Here is an 18,280-nt window from a genome sequence, read left to right as displayed (position 1 = left end):
TCTGTGTTTCATTTTATTCGGAATGGTGTTGTTTCATTGATGAAGCTACCAGACTGAGGACAGGAAGAGAGAACAGGGACAGGAGAGGGAAGACAAGGGGGGGCACAAAAACAACAACAAAAGCAGAAAAACAAACAAACAAACAATAAACAGCAACAACAATAACAACAGAAAAAAAGAAAAACATTGGTTGCAGAATTTCCAGTGCAGATTTACCATTTGGTTTAACAGAATTTAAAATAAATGTCTGAGTGTGTGATGATGGACCAGTTGTACACCACAAGTGTGTGTGTGTGTGTGTGTGTGTGTGTGTATGTGTATGTATGTATGTATGTATGTATGTATGTGTGTATGTGTGTGCATGTGTGTGTATGGGTGTGCATGTATGTATGTGTGTGCTACAGTGTGTCTTGGATGCTGTAGGTAGCTGACATGGGGGATCAGAACAACACGCCCCCGGTCCAGGATAGTAGGCAGGTCAGGACAAAGCCACCAAGGAAACCAGAAACCCCAGAACACAGGGAACCCCAGGCCAACATCCCCCCCCCCCCCCCATGTATGTGTGTGCATGTGTGTATGTGTATGTGTACTAGTTGTAGCTGACATGGGGGATCAGAACAACACGCCCCCGGTCCAGGATAGTAGGCAGGTCAGGACCAAGCCACCAGGGAAACCAGAAACCCCAGAACACAGGGAACCCCAGGCCAACACCCCCCCCCCCCCCATGTTTGTGTGTGCGCATGTGTGTATGTGTATGCTACGGTGTTTCTTGGATGCTGTGTGTCGCTGACTGTAGCTGACGTGGGGGACCAGAACAACACGCCCCCGGTCCAAGATAGCAGGCAGGTCAGGACCAAGCCACCAGGGAAACCAGAAACCCCAGAACACAGGGAACCCCTGGCCAAACCCCCCCCCCCCCCCATGTATCTGTGTGCATGTGTGTGCATGTGTATGCTACGGTGTGTCTTGGATGCTGTAGGTAGCTGACTGTAGCTGACGTGGGGGACCAGATCAACACGCCCCCGGTCCAGGATAGCAGGCAGGTCAGGACAAAGCCACCAAGGAAACCAGAAACCCCAGAACACAGGGAACCCCAGGCCAACATCCGCCCCCCCCCCCCCCCCCCATGTATGTGTGTGCATGTGTGTATGTGTATGTGTACTAGTTGTAGCTGACATGGGGGATCAGAACAACACGCCCCCGGTCCAGGATAGTAGGCAGGTCAGGACCAAGCCACCAGGGAAACCTGAAACCCCAGAACACAGGGAACCCCAGGCCAACACCCCCCCCCCCCCATGTTTGTGTGTGCGCATGTGTGTATGTGTATGCTACGGTGTTTCTTGGATGCTGTGTGTCGCTGACTGTAGCTGACGTGGGGGACCAGAACAACACGCCCCCGGTCCAAGATAGCAGGCAGGTCAGGACCAAGCCACCAAGGCACCCAGAAACCCCAGAACACAGGGAACCCCTGGCCAACAACCCCCCCCCCCCCATGTATCTGTGTGCATGTGTGTGCATGTGTATGCTACGGTGTGTCTTGGATGCTGTAGGTAGCTGTCTGTAGCTGACGTGGGGGACCAGATCAACACGCCCCCGGTCCAGGATAGCAGGCAGGTCAGGATCAGGCCACTAGGGAACCCAGAAACCCCAGAACACAGGAAACCCCAGGCCAAGACCCGCAGGAGCAGCAACACACCCAGAGGCAGCTCGCAGAGAGACATGGGAGACAGAGGCCCCCTGGGCCCACCAGGTTCCCCCACGCAGCACGAGCTGAACCAAGGGGCCCGAGAGGCCCATGCCCGCCTGCCGAGGTGAGCCCATAGGCACCCGCGTCCAGGACCGCCACCCCCAGAAAAAATAAATAAATGAATCATTTCCTCATCTTCCTCTGCCCATACAGGGGCTGAGCACTCCATCGATGCGGACGCAGTCCAGGGCACCTCAGACCTAGTAAAACTGCCAGCAAGGGATCCACCTCACAATGGCAAGGCCCATGACCAACCCCAGCCCAACCACCACACTGGGAAGCAGTCCACCCATCCCAAGAGCACCAGTCAGGCCCAATGGCTCCTCTTCATCTTCCACCCACCTGCGTTCCTTGATGTTGCTTCCATGAGGGGGCATGCACCTACAGTGTATTTGGCAATGAAGTTGACATTAACTTTGACCTTGTAGTCTCCATGAGCCACGCACCAGGCTGATGAGGGTGCTAATGACATTCTGGCCAAGCCCCCAGGTGATCCCCCAACTGGTTTAATACCTGGCTTTCCTCACCTTCCTTTAGAACGGAAGAAGCCTCTTGGATAAGTGGGGAAACGTCTTCTACACCAGTGAAAGAAGAACTTTTTCCTACACCAGATTTTGTGTGTCAACAGAACAGCATGTCTGCATATTTTGCCAAAGAAAGATTGGACTCTTTGCAACAGCCCCTTCTTGGGCTCAGCGGGGGCATCCCCCTGGCTCATCCGCATTTTCTCTAGACTGTCTTTCGTACTGGAAAAAAACAAAAAAACATGACAATGAATGACTCTGTCAGTCATTGAATTCACCCGTTCAGGTGTCTGTTCAACTCTACTGATACCAGAAACTCAAGTACTTACTACTGGCCCCCGTCTGGTTTCACCATCAGATAGAACATTTTTAAAAATGGATGATGGAGAGCTTCCTGAGGTGTGATCCTCTTGTCTGGGTCCAATTCCAGGAGAGCCTTCAGGAGGTCGATGAAGGCAGCTCGATCCTCCAACTCCGCTTTGTTGTCTGTCTCTGAGGGGAACTGAGTTTGCAAAGATTGTGTTTGTCAGCATCCTTCTATCAGCAGGAGAGCAAACTTGTATTAATGCAAATGGACCACTTACTGTCATTAGTTCATCCAGGCAATGGAAAAGCCCTTTCCAGTTTGTAGTCCCTAAAGTGGAATCCTACATGGTCGACAGCAACAAAACACGTTAGATACTTTCTCCTAAAGGTTTGAATCATTTCAAATAGTTCCTGCCTAAATGAACGCATCTGGAAAGGACAGAACAAGTTCAAATACCTTCAACCTCCATTTCGGTTGTAAGCGTCCGCAGTAATCAAAGTACATCTCGGTGTGTTTCCCGGCGTTGAGTAGGTGGTCAGGTGGCTGGCCAAAGACGTCCACCATGGTCCTGATCTGGAGAGAGAAATTTGTATCAGCCAATGTCCTACTTTACCTCCCTAAATGACTTGGGATATGTTTTCTGCAGTGGGATGTCATGAGGTCTTCGCTACCTACCATTTGGAAATTGTTCATTGGAAACGGGGAACAGCCGGTGTACAATTCGAACAGCAGGCAGCCGAGAGACCACATATCTATGGCCTCGGACACAGGGAGTCCCAAAAGGGCTTCAGGGGCACTGTTGGTAAAGAACAAGTTGAGGGCATTGTTTATTGTGTTTTGGGTTGTGTATTGCCTGCTACTATTTTTATGTTGGTTTATTGCCTGTTTGCACCGTGAATTTTCATCTGTGCTGTATGTCATGCTCGTACAGTACACTTGACAGTAAAGTCGACTTTGACTTTTCACAAAGTCAGCATGTGTGTGGAACATTAGAACAACTTTTAATGGATTGTGAAGAGCATGAGACAAGAGGGGCCTTGAAGAGGGATCTTACCGTATTCCCGCGGGCTGGATGATCTGACCATGTTTGCGATTAGCCTCGCTCGTGAAGAAGGACAGGCCAAAGTCAATGATCTTGACTTTGAAGGGTGTCTTTTCATGGTCCACTAACATGACGTTGTCCAGTGTTAAGTTAGAATGAATTATTCCCGTTGACTTTAGTGTGTCTAAAGCTGTCAGTAGCTGCAGGAAAAAGGAGGAAACGTATGAGACCAAGGTGAAGGTCGGTATAATTCCTGGACCAGTCAATAGAAAAGCTTGACATTTTTACCTGCTGTGCTATCAGTCGTATCTCATAAAGGTTTAGTGGCTGGAAGTCTCTCTCTACTAACAATTCAAACAGGTTCCTATCCAGCCTCTCAGATGATAGACAGGCATTTTCTCCAACTTCAAACTGCTCAATGTACTTGACCAAATTTGTCTTGTCCTGGTCAAGGACACTCATTGCCTTTGCCATGGTTATCTGGAGAGAGGAGCAAAAAATGACATCGTTGAGAGACGCAGGGTCGTACAACTTAATTGTCTCATCATCATCAAGAAGGCTTGGATTGCTTACCTCTCTTGAAGCCAGCGACTTGTGTCTGAATACCTTTAGTACCACCCTTTCTTCTGGTACCAATGTTACACCTTTATAAAGTTGAGAGTGGATTCCGTCACCCAAGAGGCCCTGAAGAAAGTACCTCCTGGTGGGGCTGTCAACAATGTCGTTTCTTCTCAGATTTTCGAATGGTGGCGTCGGCTCTGTGAGGAAAAGAAAACATGAGTTTGAGGAACAATGTCACAGTTTCCAAACATTTGGTCTTCTGTTTGTAGTGAGGGGCGGGGCCATGAATTGTGTGAAGATGACCGACAGCATCAAAGCTCTCTCAAAGCTTTGATGGGTTGTGACATCACACAACCTCCTCAACTACCCTTCATGTCCCAGGATGACAATCACACGATTTACTTACCATCCATCTCTCCGTTTGTCTCAGGCGGCTTTCCTCCATTGAAAGTCATAACTCTGGCGTATCGTGAGATATTTGGACGCACCAAGTTCCAAATTCTGGATGAAATCCTGAACATCTTTGGTTTAGGTAGTTGTGTTGTTGATGTTGATGTTGTTGTAATCAGCCTTTAATTCTCATCTTAATTCATTACTCTCATATTGACTCAGTCATCCTGATCACTGAACTTTGTCATCTGTGTCACTCATCATCAATGAATCTGCTGACAGAATCAGTGATGTCACAGAGAACTCACACACACACACACACACACACACACACACACACAAACAGAAGGTCTTTGTGCAGAAGCTGAGCAGCTTTTAGGGTTATACCATCAAGGCCAGCTCTGATCAGCGATTGGCAACATGACGACATGACATGACAGCTTGAAAATGTTGCAGGTGAACATGCAGCAGTGTGAACCGTTACCTGGGGGCTCAAAACTCCAACTGACGGAGCTGCAAGAGGATCGCCATGGCAATGGCAAAACTGTAATATTAGCAAGTGCAATCATCGAGGCAGTTTACACCGTAAAGTGTGTTACCACTTGACTCCTCTGGAGTCCAGGTCAAATGTCTGCCTGTGTGCCCACGGATGAATTGAACCTCGAGAGATTTTTGTGATCAAAGTCAAAGGTTTTATTCAAATGCTAACATTCATTCATTCAAGATAGCATTCCGCAAGCTAGCTGCTGCTAATATGCTAGCAACATGCTAACATTCTACATGATAGCAATTTACCAGGTACTTGTTTGTGTTAACACCATGTTAGCATCTGAACAGAATGCTAAAACTCCTTCATGAAAGCAAGCGGAAACTAGCAGTTGCAACTCAATGATGTCACAATATTTTGCCTTCAAAATAAAACCTTGACCATAAAGTCAGTAAGAGTCTATCGATGTTTTAAATGTCTACTGAAGAAAAGTCTTGGCAATAATTTTTGGTATTTTTAACTTCAGACTAAACCTGGACAATATGAATGTTCACTTAGAGAAACTCACTTCTGCTTCTATGTTTTTGCCTTCAAAATAAAGGCCTGGCCCATTACTAACCCATTTTCTATTAAACTTGTTAATAGTCTGTGGACCACCGATGAAACAGCGTCATCAGTGGAGCCTGTGGGCGTACTGGTGGGGGTCCACAGAGACCTCGATGGAGGCCTTGATGTGGGCCTTGACCAGCCTCTGTCAGCACTTCATGACTACCTGGGTGAGTGCAAAATGTGTTGTTTATTGCCACATAATAATACAGCAGCAAAATTGAGAGAGTACAGACCATCAAAGGTAAACAGGAAGCCTCCACCTCCCGAGCCGTCATTGTGAACACCCCAGGTACTCAAACATCGGTACAAGTTGTCGGTGAAGGCTCTTAGTCATCCAGGTCACGGTAGTCCAAGAGTTCGGCATGGTAACTGGACTTCTTTTGGTGTATCAGGGAAAAGAACCAGGGAGGAACCACAAGCATCTCCCAGCGAGGGACACAACACATCCATACTGGTGTTAAATTCATACTTCACACCAAATTAATATAAAATATTGGTGGTTATGGATGTGAGACTGTTGACATTGCACCAACGGACCACCCAGAATGCTGATGATAGTAGCTTTACAAAACATGCTATGGGCAGAATTAGCTTCAAGTAAATAAAAGTTGTAATTGTACTGGAACTAACATTATGGATTATCATATTTAAGAATTCACCCATTAGCTGTTGAATACAAATAAATGTACTTTCATTTTGAATTGCCAATTTGCATACAATCAGCTGTGACGGTCTCAGAACGCTGCTCTGCTGACTCTCCAGTAGAGTCGTATCAGTGTGACAACAAGCTGCATGACTGTCAGCACTGCTTCCAATGCAGTCACTAATCAATATGAACACAAAACAATGAAAAAGATTCAGCCAGTGTCAAATGGAAACAAAGTGCTGGCTGCTGACTAGTGGCTTCAAATTATCCAAACTACCAGTACCTGAGGATGGAGGAAACATAAAAATACACTGTGTCTTGTTTGGGATTTTTAGAAATGCAAGACATTCCCTTCCCTTCAAAGTGCAAACATGTAAACTGGACATTTGAAGCTTGAGGTGTACCTTCTTAAAGTCCCTTCAAAAGCTTATAGCTTAAGTGCACTGGATGAGAAACAGAAAGGCACTGCCTGACCACTATTAAAGTGCAAACTGCAGAAAAAGTTAACACAAACTAAGTGGAAACAATTGTCTTTGTCATAACTTTGCTCTCCTCTCACATGAGATTGGCAAGATTTTTTTGCAGGAAAAGGAGCCCTGGGTTGAGGCAGCTCATTTTTGCGTTGACTAAATCACCCGCAGATGAAAAAACCCTCTGATGCAACCCTGATCCCTGGGACACAGAGGTATCGCTTTGAGGATTCTCCTTCTCATTTGCCCTCCACCAACCCACAGGATTGTCCTGCAGCCCTTCAGCTCTTGCTGCCCGGTAACTTTTGAACTCATCTGCATCCTTTTCTGCTTTGGTTTGCTGGGTCCTCCTCCCTCCTCTGTAGTCCACCTGTTAGAAAATACGTAGACACGTTTATATTTTATTACATTTACTTTTTATCATCGTGAAGTTTTAGCCTGATGTAGAGCTGCATGGTAGTGTTGTGACCTTTATACAGACCAAAGACATGAAGTGTGTTTAGGTTACACCAGGCTGTGCCTACACTCCTAGATAAGATAAGAAGATAAGAAGCGTTTGGAAAAGGCCTTGGACAGTGAGGAGCCAGCGTCCCTACGCTCCCCCACAACTGTCCTTGACAGAAGGAGGAACAAGGCATGATGGGAAGCTACTGAGAGGAGGAACTTTGCATATATATGTTTGGAAGACACAGACTGTTCAGTGCAGATGTAGAACTTTGCTTGGACTCCTTGCTGCAAGTAAAACTTTAATTAAGATCTCTGTCTCTGAGAATTTGATCTTGTGTGTTGGGAAATTTTGTGGTACGAACTAACAGCAAAAATACAGTCTTTATCTTACAGAAATAATTTCCTGACAATTCCAAGGCACTGAATTCTTTGGACTTCTTGGGTGAAGGGGGTTCCATGTCTGCCTCTGCTTCATCATCAGCATCTTCCTGTGTATGAGAGAGAGAATGTGTGTTGTATACAGGAGTGTGTGAGTGTAATTGTGCGTGGCATGGCTCAGGGGTAGAGTGGCCGTCTAGCAACCAGACGGTCACTGGTTCGATCCTTGACCATTTCCAAGTGTCCTTGAGCAAGATACTGAACCCATAATTGCTTCTGATGAGTAGGTTGGCGCCTTGCATGGCAGCCTCCACCATCAGTGTGTGAGAGTGTGTGTGAACGGGTGAATGAGATGACACTGTAAAGTGCTTTGAGTGCCGCGAAGGTAGAAAAGCGCTATATAAAATTGAGTCCATTTACCTTTTCTGGTATAACCACTAACCTTATCAGGACCCCTAGTCCTCATGACCAAAGAGCGGTCCTGATGCAGCAGAACTTAATTTACACCTGGTCAAAGTTAGAGTGAATGTGGAACCTGCAGTTAGTTTGAGGTTGAGGTTAGGCATCAACTGGTGAGGGTTAGGACTGAGATTAGTTGGCTCACTCCTAGTCAGACAGGAACGGGGGCTTTAAAGCGTGGACGCATTGCTGATACTACATGCAGCATGTCCTTCTGGAAAACATTGAAAACCTTGCAACTTTTCAAAGAAGCTGCCACAAAATCCGCCATTTTAGGCCGCAATAATCATAAAACAGTGCCACGAAACCCTGGAGGGACTGATTTTGGCTAGGAGTTCTTCCCTCTGACTGGATGTGTAACCTAACCAGCTTGGACTGTCACCCCGAAGCTCCCCAGGACCCCGTCACCGCCGCTATCTAGTTCAACTTCCCACACTGAGACTTTGAACAGTCATGGTTGCTGGTGCCAGACAGAATCTGCAGCTCTGCTGAGATGTTGTCACTCGATAGAGTCAGAAAAAGAAGGTCACTGAAAAGCAAAGAGCTGATGTTAGTCATCTTCATGTTGAGGGAGGGGCTTCAGGTCAGCAGTTTAGATGATGGAAATAACCTGGGCTTTCATGTCGAGGCCGAAAGAACTGCAGATACCGCAGGGACTTGAACCCCGTCCCAGTAAACCAGGAGTACCTTTACCAGTATCTTTTAATTTTTGACAAAAACATGGAAGCAAAACCTGCATTATCAACATCATCAGAATTATCAACAGTGGCACCGTTTAATATCAGGCACTCGACCTTCTACGTGTTTTTGAGCAAATCCTGATGATGGATCTTGATGCAGTGAGAGCAGATGTGAGTCAGAGATGTTGATGAAGCAGTGAATTCATGTTGTTCTCCTAAATGCTGTTGATACCACAGGAAAAGAAACCAGTGAGACGCCACCATTGGAGGTGTCAGAAGAGGTGCACCTGATCTAAGTAAGCTTTGATAACTCGAATTTACACATTAGTAATCTGGTGTTAAGTGGGATCAACACATGGAGTGGGATTAATACCACAGTTAACAAGAGCTGAACTTCTGCTGAAACAAGGAGGAGGCTTCAGCTGCGCCTAACCTTCCTCAACTGGACAACAGACGTTCCATTCAAATCTGGTTCCTGAATCTGTGACGGGAGGGGCCTCACACTCATCTACAGCTGAGGCTGAAGGGGAGGGGCCTTACATGACAGGTAAGGCTGAAGCGGAGGGGCCTCACATTACAGCTGAGGCTGAAGGGGAGGGACCTCAGATTACAGGTAAGGCTGAAGGGGAGGGGCCTCACACTTTTAATCACATCCTTAGTACTCACTTATGGAATAGAAGCTGACCTCATCACAGTTCTTCCTCAGAACCCCGTCTTGTCTGATCACTCCTTAATTACATTTGAATTTACCCTAACAAATTATATCCTACCTGGGAAAATGTCCTGCTTCAGTAGATGTTTGTCTGACACTGCTGTTTCTAGATTTAGGAGCTTATTCCAGCAGAGCTTGCTGCCACATCTTGTAGTCATATAATGGGCAGTTATGCTGATTCCACCCCCACCCAGGTAGACTATCTTGTGGACAGCACTGCAGCAGCACTCCTTGGGACACTTGATGCCGTAGCTCCCCTGAAGAAGAAGGTTATCAACCAGAAAAGAATAGTTCCCTGGTACAGCCCAGAGCTGAGTGCCTTGAAACAGAAGACCAGACAACTGGAAAGGAAGACAGATTCCAGCCAGCACGAGGAAGTCCGCCAAGCCTGGAAGGAGAGTTTATTAATATATAAAAAGAACTCCGTAATGCTAGAAGCGCTTACTACTCATCCTTAGTAGAAAAGAATAAGAACCACCCCAGGTTCTTCTTCAATATGTGGCCAGGCTCACCAAGAACCATAGTGCTGTTGAGCCATGCATCCCCCCAACTCTCAGCAGTAACTGTCATGTTATGCAAATATAAAAAGAGGGTTCTGCTACGATGAGGTCCAATACTGTCGGCTTTATTTCATGTAGCTTTACTCACATGCCATTCACTGAACCAACTCTTTTTTTTTAAGTATATTTTTATTCAAGAAAGTACAAAGTAAGATGCATTTAAATACATTATCTTGAATTAGATTTTTTTCTTTTTGACAAAACCCACCCACAACACCCATACACTGCTGCACAAACAAACATAAGCATAGATAGCAATGTTACATAAATGAAAAACATCATAAATTAAATAAACAAATAAAGAGAAAAACAATAATAATAACAATAATAATGGCAAGAATTAAAGTGTCTGTACAGTGGTGAAGTTGAAAATCAAAATAGAATAAAATAATAAAATTAATGACAGACAATGAGGGCATTACAGGTTCAAGTACATGTCAATGATTAGGCAAGATCAGATATATATCTCAGGGCTCCATAGGTTTATGGAAGGGTCTTGAGATGTTTGAAGTACTCAATCAGAGGGTCCCACATCTTGTGAAATTGTTTCGTTGAACCTCTAGTTAAGTATTTCATTTTCTCTAATTTCAAGAAAAACATTAATTCAGCGAGCCAGACAGACACTTTGGGTGGTTCAGGAGATTTCCAATGTAAGACTATATTTCTACGGGCTATCAGAGATGCAAAGGCAAAAGCGTTCATCTTGTAAATGGGTAGCATGTGCTCATCAACCAACACTCCAAAGATGGCCATATCTGCAGACGGTTTGATTTTAGTGTTAAAAGCATCATTTAGTGTTTTACAGATAGATGACCAAAATTTTGCTAATTGAGGGCAGTTCCAAAACATATGGGTCATATTTGCTGGAGCAGAATTGCAGCGCTCACACCTGTCATCAATATCGTCGTAAATTCTTGAAAGTTTAGATTTTGTATAGTAAATTCTATGAAAGACTTTGAATTGTATCAGGCTAAGCCGCGCACAGGATGATGTTCCATTCATTCTTTTCTGAGCACGTTCCCAGAAGTATTCAGGAATTTCATAGCCAAGTTCGTCAGACCATGCAGTTCTAAGCCCATCTAATGATGTTTCCTGAAGAGAGGTAATTATATTTACGATGTGCCTCCCAAAATACATAGGGTTACGCAAAATCTTTTCAAGTCCTGAGTCTGCTGGAAAAGCAGGAAACGTTGAACTCTGTTTTTGAATAAAATGACGGACCTGAAAGTATCTGAATAGGTCAGATTTTTGTAAGTGAAATTTGGCAGAGAGGTCAGTGAAATTGGCAAAAATACCATCTATATAGAAGCGATCACATGTATTCAGACCGTTCCTCCCCCATAGAGTGAAGGTGTGGTCTATTCTGGCAGCAGGGAAAAGGTGATTATTACAAATAGGGCTGTATATAGAAAAATCTTTTAGTTTGAAATGTTGTCTGAATTGTGTCCATATCTTAAGAGTAGAAGATACCACAGGGTTAGAAGTGAATTTAGAGGGTGAAAGTGGTAATCCAGCAGTGACCAAAGCAGGAAGTGAGGTAGAGGTGCAGGAGTTTGTCTCAATCTTACACCAATCCAGCTGAGGACTCTGGTACCAATATATGATTTTTTGAACATTAGATGCCCAATAGTAGTTTCTCATATTAGGTAGTGCCAGGCCACCCTTATCCCTAGGCCTTTCTAAAAACTCTCTGCGGTTTCTAACATTTTCATTTTCCCAAAGGAGGAGATTAATTTATTTAAAGATTGGAAAAAAGATTTAGACAAAAATATTGGGAGACACTGAAACAGGTACAGAAAACGGGGTAAGACACTCATTTTTATACAACTAACTCTACCTGGAAGAGATAAATAAAGACCAGACCATCTTTTAAAATCAGCTTCTAATTTAAGCAAGAGGGGTTTGAGGTTCTTTTCATAGAGATCAGAGAAAGCACGGGTGATGTGTATGCCTAAATATTTAAAACCGGACTTTGATATATGGAAAGGGAATGCATTGGCTGGTAACTGAAGGGCCAAATTATAAATGGGAAAACATTCACTCTTGGACAAGTTTAATTTGTAACCAGAGAAACGCCCAAAGTCATTAAGGATACTGACAATAGTAGGAATGCATGATACTGGGTCAGAAATATACAAAAGTAAGTCATCAGCATATAAAGAGATTTTATGTTCAGTTTCAAACCTGTGGATACCAAAGATATTGGGGGTTGTCCTAAATTTAATTGACAAAGGTTCAATAGCTAACGCAAATAGAAGTGGGCTAAGAGGGCAGCCCTGGCGTGTACCCCTTGAGAGAGAAAATAGTTGGGAAGATATCTTGTTTGTAGTTACAGATCCTTTAGGAGATGTATATAATAAACGTATCCAGGATATGAAGTTTGAGCCAAAGCCAAATTTCTCCAGTACAGTGAATAAATAATTGAATTCCACTCTGTCAAATGCCTTTTCCGCGTCCAAGGAGACAACAACTTCAGGAGTCTCCCTGGACGCAGGAGAGTGAATAACACTTAACAGTTTACGGATATTTGTGAAGGACTGCCGACCCTTTATGAAACCAGTTGGTTCTGTCGAGATGATATTAGTGTTAACAGTCTCTAGTCTTGAAGCTAGCAGTTTGGCTAAAATTTTAGCATCAACGTTAAGCAAGGATATAGGTCGATATGAACCACAATCATTTGGGTCTTTGCCTGGCTTTAAAAGAAGAAGACGACCTGCTTTATCTCCATGTTCATCATAATATCCTTTTAACCAAAGCTGCTGTTTTTCTGTTCTGTTGACAATAGGTCATACTGGGTTATTAGTGCAACCCTTTCTTTATATAACTCAGGTGTTGGGGTGGTAGAATACTGTTGGTCAATGTGTCTTATTAATTTCAGGAGTTCTTTTTCTTTTCTCTCCTTGCTGCGTGAAATAGAATAAGAAATGATCTTCCCCCTTATAACAACTTGAAGTGTTTCCCATAATGTAGATGGGGATATGGAGTCAGACCTGTTAAAGTATATGAACTCATCTATTGCTTTATCGATGAATTCACAGAAGTGACTGTCTGATAATAGGGATGTGTCTAATCTCCAGATTCTTGGCTGTGTAATATTTGGAGAGAATGAAATATCTAGGGAAACTGGAGCATGATCAGATTCAACAATGCCAGTCTATTCAGTTCTCTTTGTAAAAAGGGAGAAGTGTCTTATCAATGAGGAAAAAATCAATCAGACTATAAGTGTGATGAACGTGTGAAAAGTAAGAAAATTCCTTTTTGTGAGGATTAAAGAACCTCCAAGGGTCAACACAGCCTGTCCTGTCAGCAAACTCACCAAGAGCAAGAGACATTTTGGAGCGTGCTAGAGTTCTAGGGCTAGAGCGATCCACAGCTGGGTCCAGAACCGTGTTAAAGTCACCAGATAGAATAAGACTATGACTGTTCAAGTTTGGAAAAAGAGAGGTGAGTTTATGTATAAAGTTATCATCCCAGTTTGGGGCGTAAACACTTGCTAGTATTACTGGAGTGTTAAATAGCAACCCAGATACTATCACATATCGCCCTTGGGGGTCAGAGATGGTGTTAACAATACCTTTTTATGGATTAGGATGGCTGCCCCTCGTGCCTTATTATTGAAGTTAGAATGGAAACTCTGTCCAATCCAGTTCTTCCGAAGCCTGATTTGATCTGCTATTTTCATATGTGTTTCTTGTAAAAATATTATTTCAGCGTTTAACCTCTTTAAATGAGAAAAAATCTTTGCTCTCTTATTAGGCCCATTCATTCCTTTCACATTCCAGGTAATGAGACGTGTTGGCGTTACACCTATATCCGCCCTGACATTATTTATATCATGCAACATGTGGCACGATTAAATGAAAAGCAGGTTGTGCACCTCAAAGCGTCTGTCAATAATAAACAAAAACATACTAAATAATATAAAAAAGAAGTATAAAGTCCCTGTTCAAAAGGATACAACAATAACACTTTCATAAGAATAAACCCCTCTTTAACCCCAAACATGAAAAAAACCTATGCCCGCCCCGGAACATGGGCAGACTGCAGGCCCTCTTCTAACTCCTGAACCTTCCGATACACTCTCTCCTTCTACTGTGAAGAGCCTATGACCATTTAGCAGTGATGACTTGTCTTAGTTGAAACCAGTTAAATATGCTGCAGACGGTTCTTCAGTTACGTTCAACATATTCAATGTAAACAAAAGGGAGCAGGAAAAAGTCCGAACAACATTAAACATTCGCAGAGCCACATCCAACAGGTAGGCTATCAGTCGACCATTATCTCCAAAAAAGGAGGAAAAAAAGAAAGGAAAAACAGGTAAAGGCACTTACCAAGGGAAAGTGAAAGGAAAAAAAAAAAAAAGGGGGGGGGATGATCCGCTAGTTCCCCACAGTCCTCATAACCAAGTAGGTTGACCAAAGTAGACGTTGGCGAAAGTTCCAATTCACAGACTTGTCAAAACATCCTCCAAGCAGAGAAGCGGCTTCCTTCCATTAAGCGAGCATGAACTGTCCAGGTCATATCAGTCTTCCTCACCAACAACCTGTTGATCATAGTAAGCCCGTGCCTTCTCCGGTGTGTTGAAATCGGAGATCTTTCCCTTGTGGAAGACTTGTAGGACAGCTGGATAACGCAGGCGGAATTTTATACCCTTCTTGTAAAGTGCTTGTTTGACGCCGTTAAACCCAGCGCGTTTCCTCGACAGGGCAGCGCTATAATCTGGATATATTCTCAGTGTAACGCCCTTATAGGTGATGGTGTTCTGCCTTGCCCATTGTAGTAATCGTTCCTTCTCCTGGTGCCTCTGGAAACACACCACAAAGGGCCGCGGGGGCTGGTTAGCATCGTCGGGTTTTGTGCCCACTCTGTGCGCTCGCTCCAGTACTGGAGCAGAGTTGAACAGTGCGTTGCCGCCGGTGACCTCCATAAACATGTTCGCCACGAAGTTCACTGTATTCACAACATCCTCGCTGCCTTCTGAAACATTTATAATCCTCAAGTTATTGCGGCGTGACCTGTTTTCTAAATCTTCGATTCTGTCTAAGAGTGTCGCATTTTGGGCTTTCAGAGCTTCAACGGCAGTTTCAGTCGCACATATCTTCTCAAAATTATCACCTGCAAATGATTCCGCCGCAGTCAGTCGTTGTTGCACAGAGTCCATCGTTTCTGTCAAAGCATTCACCAAAATTTGCAACGGCACCAGCGACTCTTGAATGAGGGCAGAGATGTCTTCCTTTAAACTTTCCCGCTGCTTGGCTAGCTCTTGCATCAGCTGAGTCATGGTTATTCCGTCGCTTTTGGAGGGGCTAACGTCAGAGGCCATGCTAGTTTGCTTGCTAGCAATGATGTTTCGCGTGGTCATCAAAGACGTTTGTTTTTTTTGGAGGTGGCCATTAGCTGTTCAAGGCAGTCTAACACTGTATCGTGCGTATATTACACCAATCCTAAGGTAAAGGTATTACAAATTTGGTCATAAGTTACAAGTGAGGTCGGAGCTCTTCACACTTGCTGCCTACTCCTTCATGAGCCAAAGCGGAAGTCCTGAACCAACTCTTTACGCAGCGCGCCCATCGATCATGTGCGGGCCAACGGACCATACCAAATACAAAGGGGTGTCTGGGCCAAACTATTACACAGTGTATGTAAACAGATCACATCACATCTCTCCTTTTAAGTAAAACAATGAATCTTTTAAATTGTTTTTCTGCAGCTATAAGCATGCACAACTCAGGTAACAAAATCAAATAGACTCTTCTTTTTGCCCAAATCACCACATTCCCTTTTCAATTCCTACTCAAGCAAAATATGAACATCAAATGAACCATTTGCACTGTATGCTTCAATATGTAAGAAAATGGCATCAACAGCTGCATCAAAAATCACTCACAAATCAGTTTACACCCATCCTTTTTTCCCCTTTTTTTTTTTACAAGTCAAGTCTAATGGGTTTCACAATAGGTCTCCCAGACCTCGTTCTGAAAATGCTGGATTGTGGGCTGGCCCTGGGTGTTGGGACGTTTGCGGCTGATACAGGAGTGGGTACAGCTGCTGGGGTAGTGCTAGTGTTCTCAGGCTCACCCATTGGAATCAAGTGATGGCGGTTTCTGCGCACAGTCCCATAAGGCACATCGACCATGTAGGATCGTGGTGTTGTATGCTCGCCAACCACAGTCCCTGTGACCTCTGCGTCAGTCACCCACACACACCCAGTAAACAGGAGATAGGGGGAATCTCCAAGTATTCTGGTTTAGAGAGGCAAGGTAAGGAGGTTGGTGTTCCCGTTAAAGAGCACGTAAGTGGCAGATATTCCTTTAACGTGGTTTATTCTGCGGTCTGTAATCACAATACAGGAAAAAAACAAACTAAGTATACAATTAAAGTAATAAAGGACTGTATTAATAAGCACAATATTATATTATTCATAAACAGCACCTCACAGGAGGTTCATGTATATAACTTATATGGATTAGCTTAGTTTATTCAAATAAGCATAAATTAACATCAGTCAACTATCAGATGAATAAAAAGTTATCACAGTGTCAGCATTTAACTATAAAGTAAAATGTAATGAAACTCACCTCCTGTCATTTACACTCAGATAAACCATGGAAATCAATGGGCAGAGGGAGAAAACACAACTAACTGCTGCCGGGCACGTATCAAAAGCAAGAACTCGCTGCTACTTAACGTATACCGCACGCGAGTGTGATGCGTTCAATAGCCTCAGGAAAACAATGGTGCATTTCAGAACATAAGACATATGAAAACTTAGCGATAAACTTATAATTTGTAGTAAACTAATCAAATAAATGAACACAACATGGACTTTCGAACACCCAGGAGCAAGCTTGCCAAGAACATGCGCCCGGTGGTGCCTGTCAAGCCAGTCTCATCTCCTTCTCCTTCGAGCTGACAGTCGCGTTGTGAGGAAGAGACGGATTCAGCAGCAATGAGAGGGTCGGGACAGTGGTCCGGAGTCTACGACCCATCAGCAGTTCTGCTGGGCTGAAGTCGTTCTGGAGAGAAGTCGACCGGTACGCCAGCTAGGCAAGGTAGGGATCCTCAGTTTTCTTGAGGAGGCCTTTAACAGTCTGAACCGCGTGCTCAGCCTCACCGTTGCCCTGTGGGAACTTGGGACTGCTAGTGATGTGTTTGAATCCGTAGTTTGCAGCAAAAGTGGAGAAGCCATGCGCAGCAAACTGGGGCCCATTGTCCTTCACCAGAGCCTCAGGCACCCCATGACGGGCAAACGTGGACTTGAGATGAACAGTGATGTCAGCAGCCTTCGTGAGGGAAAGGTTTGCTACTTTCACGTACCTGGAGTAGTAGTCAACGACCAGCAAGTACATTTTCCCTTTCAAAGTGAACAGGTCGGTCCCCAGCTTTTGCCAGGGTCTCTCCGGGAGCTCCGAGGGCATGAGTGGTTTGTGCGCTCCTTAATGCACGTTCTACATTTCTAGACCAGTTCATTGAGTTGTTGACTTAGGCCAGGCCACCACACACTTTGTCTTGCGCGCTCCCGGCACTTCACCACTCCCTGGTGACCCTCATGTAGCTTAGCTAGGACATCGTTCCGCATGGCTGACGGAATAACTCGTCTTGTCCCCTTTAACAGGAGACCATCGTGGACAGCGAGAAAGGCACGTTCCGCCCAGTACAGCTTCAGGACACTGCTACAGGAACTGTTCTCAGTCCAACCATCTTGACAGTTTCATGATGGCAGAGCACACACTGTCGGCCCTGAGGTTCTGTCTCAGTGTGTCCTTGTAGGTGGCGCTCACCGGAAGATTGTCCATGACACTGTCTACATAGATATTTGTGCTCTCCATGAACTCGTTGTCTGCGCGTGTTGTTTCCGCACGCAACGGCGCATGCGACAGAGTGTTGGCTGTCCACAGGTTCTTTCCGGCAACATGAGACATTGTGTATGAGTATCCCATGAGCCTCATCCTGAAGTGCTGTATGCATGAGGGCAGAGGGTCAAAGGGCTTGAGCCCCCAGGAGACTCTGCAGAGGCTTGTGATCAGTCTCCAATTCAAAGTGCTGTCCTAATAGGAAGTCTCTGAAGCGTTCACATGCCCAAGTGAGTGCTAGGGCTTCCTTTTCGACCTGTGCGTACCTCTGTTCCACAGCTGTCAGAGAACGTGATGCATAGGCTACAGGCCTCCATTCATTACTCCACTTTTGCAGAAGCACAGCTCCCAACCCAAAGGAAGACGTGTCCGCCGACACTTTGTCTCCTTGTTCAGGTCGTATAGTGC

The 18,280-nt window shown here is 44.7% G+C and overlaps 2 protein-coding genes across 4 annotated transcripts in view; both read right to left on the bottom strand.

Moving 5' to 3' along the window:
- LOC147252619 (transcription factor 7-like 1) overlaps positions 1–18,280 on the bottom strand; it is an 87,735-nt gene that overhangs the window by 36,264 nt on the left and 33,191 nt on the right. The window lies entirely within an intron of this gene.
- Positions 1,504–4,757, bottom strand: LOC147252623 (homeodomain-interacting protein kinase 2-like). Its single transcript, XM_086221097.1, has 9 exons — positions 4,588–4,757; positions 4,194–4,378; positions 3,909–4,100; positions 3,633–3,820; positions 3,254–3,374; positions 3,035–3,151; positions 2,856–2,918; positions 2,601–2,773; positions 1,504–2,493 (listed from the first exon to the last, which is right to left on the bottom strand). Exons 1-9 carry the CDS (start codon positions 4,700–4,702, stop codon positions 2,271–2,273), a joined length of 1,377 nt encoding a protein of 458 aa, XP_086077223.1. The 5' UTR covers positions 4,703–4,757; the 3' UTR covers positions 1,504–2,270.

This window comes from Aulostomus chinensis, chromosome 12 (genome assembly GCF_037954235.1).
Source record: "Aulostomus chinensis isolate RoL2024-O1b breed Wild chromosome 12, RoL_Achi_v1.0, whole genome shotgun sequence".
NCBI lineage: Eukaryota > Metazoa > Chordata > Actinopteri > Syngnathiformes > Aulostomidae > Aulostomus > Aulostomus chinensis.
The sequence above is the reverse complement of the archived record's forward strand: the minus strand, read 5'-3'. Positions and strand labels throughout refer to the sequence as shown.